Source organism: Coptis chinensis, chromosome 1, assembly GCF_015680905.1.
Source record: "Coptis chinensis isolate HL-2020 chromosome 1, ASM1568090v1, whole genome shotgun sequence".
NCBI lineage: Eukaryota > Viridiplantae > Streptophyta > Magnoliopsida > Ranunculales > Ranunculaceae > Coptis > Coptis chinensis.
In genome coordinates, this window is record NC_141456.1 from 38,549,696 (window position 1) to 38,560,588 (window position 10,893).

At 35.4% G+C, this 10,893-nt stretch overlaps 1 protein-coding gene across 1 annotated transcript; it reads right to left on the reverse strand.

Moving 5' to 3' along the window:
• Nucleotides 1-1,991: 1,991 nt before the first annotated feature.
• On the reverse strand, nucleotides 1,992-9,449 carry RH8 (RNAhelicase-like 8). Its single transcript, XM_086600614.1, is given in 11 exon segments — nucleotides 1,992-2,380; nucleotides 2,745-2,901; nucleotides 3,017-3,090; nucleotides 3,163-3,251; nucleotides 4,279-4,459; nucleotides 4,564-4,815; nucleotides 5,466-5,704; nucleotides 6,953-7,136; nucleotides 7,139-7,189; nucleotides 8,612-8,672; nucleotides 8,760-9,449. Coding segments are annotated over 10 exon segments (1,536 nt in total). The 5' UTR covers nucleotides 9,086-9,449; the 3' UTR covers nucleotides 1,992-2,380; nucleotides 2,745-2,822.
• Nucleotides 9,450-10,893: the final 1,444 nt, after the last annotated feature.

Genomic DNA, 10,893 nt, shown 5'->3' on the forward strand with positions numbered 1-10,893 from the left:
AACTCCTGGTTATCGAAAAAAAAAAAAAAAAAAAAAAATCGTGAACTCCTAAAGTCGCCTAGTGTTGGAAATTTGGAATCCAGTAGTTCCCTGAAAAATCAAGCCTTCGCTGGAACACTCTGAATCTCAAATTTACACTGGCCCAGTTGGCTAAATTTCTCAAAAGAAAAAAGTCGCGCGCAGTCACACACATTGTGCTTTGGTTACCGCTCTGAAAATGTTTGTCCGTAGATAGTAGATACACAGAGAAGAAAGCGACAAATCGCGAGTACGCTATTGCAGTCAAACCCCAAGTATATGGTGTAGGCACATGGAACAATCGGATTAACGTGCTTTGTACGATACGTATTTATTTCCCTCTTGTCCTTTGCGAACATGACCAAGGTATTCATTATCCAATGGACATTGCTGTATTGTTAACTTTCAAAGTTCGAAAGTTCGAAGCTGAGTTTGCGGTAGCTCACAGCCTCACACTGCTATCCATTCGGCTGGAACTCTATCTGCAACTCTTGCAAGTTGTAGCAATTATAGTCCTTCGTAATAGCTCCAAAATTTTCTCTTAATATGATTATGTCTTGTACTAACGAGGAGGCCCATGAACTTGCTAGGTGGGCTATTAGGAATCAAGACATGTAGTCTCTTTCAAAATGTAGTACAATTTTAGATTGTGATCTCACTTAAGTTTAAATTTTAATATAATGGGTGATTAGCAAAAAAAAACAAAAAAAGATGGACATTGCTGTTTATAGAGCTCCGCTTAAAGTTAATTACCGGATAAAAAATAAAAAAAGGAGTTCCGCTTAATGTTTTTATAAGATCATCATCAATTGCACTGTTTTATATAACACTCTTTGTATGGTATGCTGGTAGCACGCCGATCATTTAGGTTAATCATGTTAACTCTAAAAAATACAATCTGACTGAAAATTTGCGACAATTACGAAAACGGTCTTCAGATTTCTGGGAAAGAACAGTGCACCAGAATTTTGTTAAGTGTTATGCCCCCGAAATTTATAGATATCTAAGAACAATCGTTTCTCCACTGGATTACCCTCAAAGTGTCCATTACACATGAATTCCCAAGTCATGTGAAAGAAACTGGAAGAGAGTGCAGTGATCAAGCATCATCTTTTATGGACCTACGATTTGTTTCACCTGCTAAATCTTTTATGGATCTGTTAGGGCATACTCAACCAGAGCATACTCAACTAGTTACCAATTTACCATTCAAATGGACTTGTTTCCCACGCAATTCCGGAAGTTCGTAGATTACCAAACCAGTACAATTATGGAGTACTTCAGATCTCGAGGATCCGTTGTGCATCACTCTTTGGCAACGCATGCCCACTTTTGAACTAGAGAAAGTGAGATCCATGTCCAAGACGATTTACTTCCACTATAGGTAACAACAAAACCTTGCGTAAATAACTGAAATCAGATACTTGATTAACCAAATTATTTTTTTGGTTTCCGAATGAAAAGCATCATTCTCAAACTTAATTACTGTCTGAAATTACGAGCAAAACTAAATAGTTTGACTCCTCGTGGGAAATCAAACCACTAAACTAAACTAACCAACCAGCTAAACGCTCAATCTCAAAGTACATGAATAGTTCCAGCTAAACTGACTACACATATCCACAATTTGCATTTCTGGGCCTAATCGTTTAGTATACTCTGGTTAACCAAGGACAGGACGATCTGCCATCAGGAGAAATACTAAAAAATTATCTATTTCATAGTCTAGAGAAGTAAAACTCTCATTCTGAGAATATCCCTGCCATTGAATTAAGTACTAGCAGACTACCTAAATGTCAAAATTTCAAGGTATTACACACTTGCATCCCTGGCAAAAGTATCCCAACTGAATAGGATGGTTTGGAGCAGAGCCTAACGAAAATACAACACTGGTCGAATAAATGAAGAAAAACGAAGACTACAACGGTGGACGGTACAACATATACTTCCATATAAAATAACCAAAGACTATATTGTCCAATAAAGATTTATAAAAAGTCTGGTACTCTGGTGAATAAAAAGTTAACACTTAACATAAAATATCTTATTCGACAGTAAAGAAGCGGTGCATCATTCAAATGATACTTAATCAAGAGCAGAAATGAAAAAGGAAATGAAGAGTTAAACACAATAGATCCAACTCCCTAGATCTATCAATCATTCTAAATCTACATCCTGAACCCTAGGGTTTGCATTTATGGAAAACTACAAGCACTTAAAAGTGTATGCCGGAAATGACAAGCCAGGTGGAACAAGCAAAGCCTTAACCACAAAAGTTTCTACAGGGTACAATACCTCAATTCACAACTGTCTATGCAGAAGCAGAATCGAAGATTTGTTTGAAGTTGCAGCTTGGTAAGGCCTGCATGGAATGGAATCACACAAAGAGGGTTATTAGGAACCAAAGATCAGTACTGTGACGAAGCTTTAAACAAAAAGGAGAACACGCTCGGGATAACAAAAATGACCTTAGTACCTCTCTCTCTCTCTCTCTCTCTCTCTCTCTCTCTCTCTCTCTCATGGATTCCAAGAACCTACGAATCCATGAACGGTAAGTTCCATAAAAAAGGATTACAATCTCACAAGCAGCACTACATGAAATTATGGGTGAAAGATAACTCCACGCACAAGGCCCACTCCACAGAAAATAAAGAATCGACAGGCAGGGACAATTCTACTTGCATAAGAGTATTCAACAAAAAAACTCAAGTCAGATATCAACTTACTTTAAAAGCTGCTATGCACACACAGCCAGATCATTGTTTTCACTCACTACTCTTGAACAGGGGGCACCACCATATCATTCACCTGCAGTAAATAGTTTGGTCTATCTGTGGAGGAATTTGCTTTATTTCGGTCCCAAGTTCTTGCTCAATCCTATACCTATGGGGAGAAGAAAATTTTGTGATTTTGGTCCATGAACTGAAATAGAATTAAAACGGAAAAAAACAGCCATATCGAATTTTGGCAATAATGACCAAGGAACCAAGATACATACAAGTTGAAGCGGTCCTCGTAGGTAATCAAATTCACAGCTAGCCCAAGATGTCCAAACCTTCCTGATCGACCAACCTGTACACAGCAAAGTTATAATTGGGGAAAATAAACAGCATCAACCATGGGCACTAAAAGCAAGAAATGTACCCTGTGAAGATATGTCTCCGAATTCTTAGGGAAATCAAAATTAATAACAACATTGACAGCCTGAATGTCTATCCCCCTTGTGAACAAATCTGCGAAAACAAAATAAAAAGGTTAGACTGCAGCTTTCACCTCATTTCTGTCTTGTCAGAATTCTAATACATCCCCTTACCACAAAACACTAAAGCTTCATAACTTAATCCGAAAGAAGAATGACACATACTTCACCCTATTTTAAGGCGGATCTAGGATCCAATGGCCATAAACGGTTGTTTTTACCTACACAAAATGTGTTCTAGCATCCATTTCCATTAGAGCTTTCCATTAAATAACAGTAGCAGTTTTGCCTGAGTTTAGAGTTAAAAATTACCAAATTTACAACCAACGAAACTGGAAAAGAGAACCTCTCTGCGCTACGGGCACAACTCAGTTCAGAGTCCCACTTATTCACATATTTGGCTCAGCAACTATAAAGGCTAGCTCAAAGCATGACGCAGCCCTCCAATGCAATGTCTGGGGAGGGTCATATACAAGGAGCTGTTTCTGCTGTACACCCATGACCTCCAGGTCACAACAAGACAACCTCATAGTTGCACCAAGGCCCACACTCATTTGACCCAGTATACAATGAAGGCAATTAAAATACTGTCATGTCAAAGGTAAACTTGGGGTGAGGTTGTGGATACTGTGTCATGTCAAAGGTAAACTTGGCAGGTCAGGTTGATTTTCTGCTATTTCTGCATTAAAATACTGTGTCATTGTATACTAAACCATTCTACCAATTATATGTAAGTATATGAAATCATATGAAATCAAGGATCGACAGAGTTTTCAAATAGATAATTTCCATAAGAGCTCTTGAATTTTATAAAATTTAGATATAAGTCATATAACAATGACTCCAACAATAAATTAAAAAAATGACATTAAGGACCAAAATAACTACACTGGAAACGGATTCACAAGACGATATATCTATCTAAATATTCAGTGTATCACGGCTTTTCCAAAGATTGCTTAACGTAATGTTATCCTCTAAATCTGGTATTATTTATATTTTGAGCCATGACACATACAGAATTTAGAATAGAAAAAGTCCATCAAAAACCCATTGTATACCTGTACAAACAAGATTCCTGCATGCACCATTGCGGAAGTCGTGAAATACTCTGTTACGATGATCTTGCAACATTTTTGCATGAATATAGAAACAGGAATAACCAAGTTCAGTAATTTTCTTGGCCAAAAGCTCCACCCGGTTCACAGAGTTGCAAAATATAATCGACTGGTTAATTGAAAGCTGCAAAACACCGATTTACTGATTAGAAAAACAACCCGTATAATCTAAAACAACGGAAACAAGCGGTAAAATATCACAAATTCAGAATGCAAGCAGAAACCAACCTTTGAAAAAAGAGTGTTTAGGCAGTGAACCTTCTGTCTTTCTTCTACAAAAGCATAGAATTGTGTTATACCCTTCAGCGTGAGCTCATCCATGAGATTGATGATGTACGGTTTGTGCAGGTATCTATCTTTAAAGTCCTTGACTGTCACGGGAAATGTTGCTGAAAACAACAAAATCTGTCGACTAGCAGGTAGGAAACGAATTAGCTGTTCCACAGATGGTTGGAATTCGGGGGAGAGGAGCTTATCAGCCTGCAACAAAAAAATTAAACAAATAAAAACACAATGAATGGTATCACAGTAATGTCTGACATAAATATAAAATATCTCAAATTCAACAAATAGCATTAGAATTTATCAGCATAACACAGGGAAACAGAAACAAAGTAAATAAATTTTTCCAGCAATGCTAAAACAAATTTCAAAGCACAAAAGAGTCAAAAAAAATTAAGGTATGTATTGCATGCACTAGCAGTGATAGTCAAACATAGTTGAAGACGATAATCCTATTCCCATATACTAACTTACTCGAGGACAAGAAGACTAGGCATTTGTGCAAGTTTATAGCTGATGCAATTTTTCAAAAAGTAGTGGTGGATTGTGGAAACTGGACCAAAAAAAAAAAAAAAAAAAAAAAAAATCCAGGTTTATGGTATAACTTTAAGCTATTCAACACAGTATATAAGCTTAAGAAGAACAGAGGACGATGAGCATAGTACTTAAAAAACATGACTATAGCATCACCATCCAGAAAAAGGTTTCTGTGCTCGAACCCAGAAAACCACTTCTGTAAATGATGAATAAGATGTGAAAACATTAAATAGGCATGTTTAAGAAGCTGTGTTTACTAAAAAAAAAAAAAAAAAAAAAAAAAAAAAAAAACTCCAGTTGCAATTACATACCTCGTCCATAACAATCATAGAGCAATCCTTCAAGACGCAAACACCCTTCTTGGCGAGATCAAGTATTCTGCCTGGAGTTCCAACCAGTAAGTGGACTGGCTGGTATAAACGCATGATATCGTCCTTTAAACTGGTTCCTCCTGTTGTAACCATGACTTGAATCTTCAAATGTTTTCCAAGCTCCTTACATACTTGAGATGTCTGGAGTGCCAATTCCCTTGTTGGGACGAGTATAACAGCTGTATGTAAAAAAACAAAGATATACTAAAGAAATTAAACAGTGAAAACTTTTGAAGCAATTTAAGTACAACAAAACAAGCAGCTCATGTTAGATAATGCTTGTGCAACATACGAGTAGTTGATTTCCCTAACACAGTAATACCAAAAAATAGGAAAAGATACAAACAGATAAACAAAAATAACTTGCTCCCTCATCAAGATGAGGACACTGGATACAGTCAAAGGCTCACTCAGAGTAATGACACAATATCTCACACCGTCAATTCGCAGAATTGCTAACCCCTTGTTGCAAAAAGTATAACAACTAAATTTAGCCATAGAAAACTAAAGCAATTAACCAATGGAAACTTCTAAATAATATATATTAACACTAAAAGCAAACAGTTTGTTTCTAATGGTGGTTGTGCAACATGAGTCATTTTTCCTATGACTTGCTCCCTTGTCAACATGGGGAAAATGTGTAGCTTCAAAGCTTCACTAAAGGAATGGCACAATATCTCACGCCTTCAACTGGGTCCTTCGCCAATTATTAAGCAAGCAAAATGGTTCAACACTAGTTGAAATGTCTTAGTTTTGAGAATCCGTAAAATCACTATAAATGTTCAAATTATGAGTGTGTGATGGTGGAGCTGGAAATATTATTCACTTTCGCAAGGGTAAGTAGCATCAGTAATAGATATGAGATCTTCAGGAAAACTGAAGAGGCATTAGGTGCAGTATCAGTAATATATCACAAGTACAGGACAGCTGGACTGTGCCAAGACTGCCAACTATTAAATATTCTACAATAATCAACACGATACAGCACAATGCTTCAGCCTAGAATTACTCTAAAATCTAAATGCACTGCGTGTCCATGTCCCCAGTTAATGAAGACATGGCGCGTTGTGGATTTACCCCAACAAAGACCAAATCGGAAAAGTTTAGTCCTAGGCCAGAGGAATCACAACCACAAAATCATCCCATAACCTTAAACAAAACATTTCGTAAATAAAGAATATTTGCTTTAAGATGGTAAAGATGAGAAAAATGTTATTCAAGTAAATTACTTTTACCTACACTACCACAAGTCCACAACCCCAGGAAGATGGAAACTTTAGCTTTCAAAGCTTAATTCCCCGTATCATTTGGTTTACCAATCACCACAACTTTATTGTACACATCTATGCACATGTAAATATCTCGACTGCTTTACTAAAGATACAAATTTTACAGAGATACTTATAACTAGATGGTTGTGAGTAAACCTTGAATGACATTGTTTTCTTGATCAATTTTTTCCAATGCAGGAATGCAAAATGCAGCTGTCTTCCCGGTTCCATTTTTCGCTCTAGCAAGAATATCACTTCCAGTTAACGCAATTGGAATGCTCTCTTCTTGAATGGGAGAAGGTCTTTCAAACCCCTTCTCATATATCCCCATAAGCAACTTCAGCGTTTCAAAAAGTAGTCTTCAAATTCATTTCCTTTGGTAGCAGTCACATCCTGGAAGCAAAAGAATATTTCAAGACTACATACCCATTCACAGGCTTAACTGCTCCAATAAGTTCAAATGGAATATTAAATCCCATAACTATTTAACCAGTCATATAATAAACTAATCTATATCTAATGAAATCTCTGTAAGAGAATGAACCTAAGTACTGCACTAATTACTAAATATTAAGACAATGTACAATATAGCACCATGTGAACATCCACTCGTTCTCCTTAGCGTGTTTGGTATATGTACGAGCATAATGACATAGTCTGTCATGTGAAAAACATATTTGAATCCGTAAAATTTACAAAGACGAAATTGTAAGACTCGTATAATTTGTATAAATAACCAATTACAAAAAGTTACAGAACCTTCGAAAGGTTTCCTCAGTCAATATCATTTGGATTGAAACTAGTGAGGTTCTCATTCAATATCCTTATATTAGATTGTTAGAATTAGTGCTGGGCTGTGGATCAAACTCCATAAATCCAACACTTACACAGTTGGGAAATTGCATATTGCCTATGTCATATTTTCCCCACCAGAATTAAACGCACATGTGTGGCAGAGAAGATGTTTAAAATGTAGACAAAAGGACTGAAACTCTTTCAGAAATAATAACATATTATGACTAACTATTATAAATAACATTTTAAGTTCATACAGACGATATGTCCCCTCCCCAGTGAAGACTTCTTGAGTTGTCATATATGTCCCCTCTCTACGATGTGAAAATATTTTTCATTGTATCATAAGTTCGAGGTTGACACTGTTGAAAATATTTGCTCAAGCCAAACATTATCATAAAATAGTCCGTGAAAGTGAGTAGGAAATAATAATCAGTCTTTGTTTAATAGCGAAATCTACTTCTAAAAAAATAAAAATGAGAGGAAAATAAGATGAGGATTACAGGGATATCAGATATGATTCCCAACTACTTGACTTTGGCCTTCAATCATGCGAAACAAAAGGTCTATATGACCTATATTAGTCCTTGGCAAACAAACCAAAGAGTATAAACCTGAAGTAAATGCAAAACCATTAAAACATCTAAAGAACACTAACAACTCGCTCAAACCAAATAGTTAATGGAATGGTTAATTCTTCTTCTTTTCTAGTGTTGTTTGGCCACCTTGTGCATAGATTGGAGATTCTTAGAGTCTATCTGGCCTAAACAAATCCTTGGCAAGCAAGCCAAAGGTTACCCAAATGACCAAATCGAACTTAGATTATAAAATAAATCAGTATCAGATGGCATACTGTGTGACCACATTGCATATAGATTGGAGATTCTTATGCACTGATGTGAGTTACTAAGATCATATATCTATTTTTAGTTGTAATTTGTTGTTCCATTTTTATTCTTCTTATGTTTTGTTTTCTCATCAGACAACCCTTAAAGTCACAGTAAAATAAATAAATAGTACCTCAGTCCTGTAGCGTGTATCGCTTGGTGGTATCTTCAGTCTTGCTTTCCAATCTTGAGCACTATCATTTAAACAAAATACATAAAAACATAAGACAACTAGTCTATTCATTAAAACCAAATACTTCATAAAAGAAATATAAACTCACTTTGGATCAATAGTTTCAGACTGAACTGTTTTCTCAACCTCATTCGCACCGGGATCTCCTCCACTCATCGGGTTCCTTCTCAGCCATTGCTGCTGCTGCTGCTGCTGCTGCTGCTGTTGCTGTTGCTGCTGATACTGCTGCTGATTTTGAGGCACGGGATTCCTCTGAACATATTGTTGTTGAGGGTTTCTTGGTTGAAAATTAGGGTTTGGGGAGTTATTATTATTATTATTATTGTTGTTGTTATTGTTGACGTAACCACTACCACTACCACTACCGCGTCCACCATAACCAATCCCAGGTGGATATCTACCTCGTGGATTCATCCCAAGATTCGATTTTCAAAACACACGAAAATTACGAAATACAAAGATTTGTGAAATAAACTATACTAATCTTCTAATGAAACATAAAAACGAAGAGGAAATGCATTTTTTTTTTGTTTTTGGATTTTTTTTTTAAACCTAATTATAAAAAAAAAAAAAAAAAAAAAAACGACACAAACTAAAGATCTGAGAGTTTATGGGAGAGAACAGTAATTGATTTTTAAGGAGAGTTTGGAAGAACGAAAACAAGATTCATCATCAAATGAAAAGGTTTTGGTTTCTGGATTTTGACCTAGTTGGAAAAAACAAGGAGACGAGAGGAGTGGTAGTTTCGGTTGTTTGTGATGGGCGGTTTCGGAATGAAAAAATGTATGTTATTATATAGGGCATTTTATTGAGTAAGGGAGTTTATTGTAAATTCTCGAAATATTCTTTTTGGCTAGGTGAATTATTTGTTATCGACTCCCTGTGACTTTGAGAATTGTGCAACACCCTCAGAAGTTAGAACTAGGATTATGTCTGGCTCAGATAAATTATTGTGCGCAATGGCTAAATGGTTTTGTGGTTGTTTTTTTGTTGGAAAATGGTTATAGAGGGATTCTAGTATGCCCTGGCTGTACCGGTACCCATGCCTAAGAGAACCTAGATCCAGTATCTTGTCATGCCATACACCCATACCTTTTGTTGGTGGAGGGCCCAGATGGACTGCGCATCCATAATCCAGCGTATTTATAGATTTTGCCATGGTTATATAGTAGTGATTGATGACTCTGTAATTGAAATTTATTAATTAAAACTACGATAAATAGTTGAGACTCGCTTAAAGTTTGTGTTTTCAGATCGTACGTGCACTTACTAAGACAGGCCGGGTGTAATTCATAACTTAATTCATTTTGGTAGTTTATTAATAAGTCATAATGCAATTTTTGCTTTGTATTATGAAATTAAATTAGGAGTCGTTAAATGACTCGTCCTCTAAATGTTAAATAATGAATGCTGAATTCTGAATTCTTAAAAACATGTTTGTTTTCTGTTAGAATAATCTGGCTTTGAAGGCTGCATATAAATCATTCGGACAATTTTACTCATGCTATCTATTTTAAACAATAACTTGATTTCTTATAAAACAAAATATATATTATATTTGAGGATGGAAGATGGATTATCGAATTAAAAAATAATAAATAAATTTATTTAAAATATGTTTTCACAAATATATTTTAAAGGTTTATTTTTCATAGTTTGTTTACTTTCATAAAATATATATGTAATTCTATTTTTAACAAAGTGAATATCATTCACCCAAAAAAATGAAAAAACCCGTGACGCCAACAGCAAATTTTGAATAACATATTTTGAAGCCATAAAGATCAAGATAAGAAAGTAGATGTGTTTTTGAGATTGGGTTTTTAAAAAAGAGTAAGAAATGACTTATTCGTTTCAAGTATTAAAATTTAGCATTCAGAAGAAACATTGGTGCTGAATGCTGAAAGTACCACTGAATGTTTAAACTACTTACAAAAAACATACAAATTTTAAGACTGTAAATGTTTAAAACTTAAATTTAAGAGGCTCTCAATGTTGAATTAAAAAAACAAACAGTCCCTAAACTAATTAATATAAGTGCCACCCGTTTTTGCTAAATATGAAATTATGTTATCTGTTTAAAAGTGCGTATACCAATTATTATTATTATTGTTATTTATGATAAATCGTTTTGTGAAGTCGAGACCGTATATGTATTGATGTCTTTAGCTTTACGCCCGTTAGTATTTACACTGTGACTATATGAAGTACCGTTCATAAAC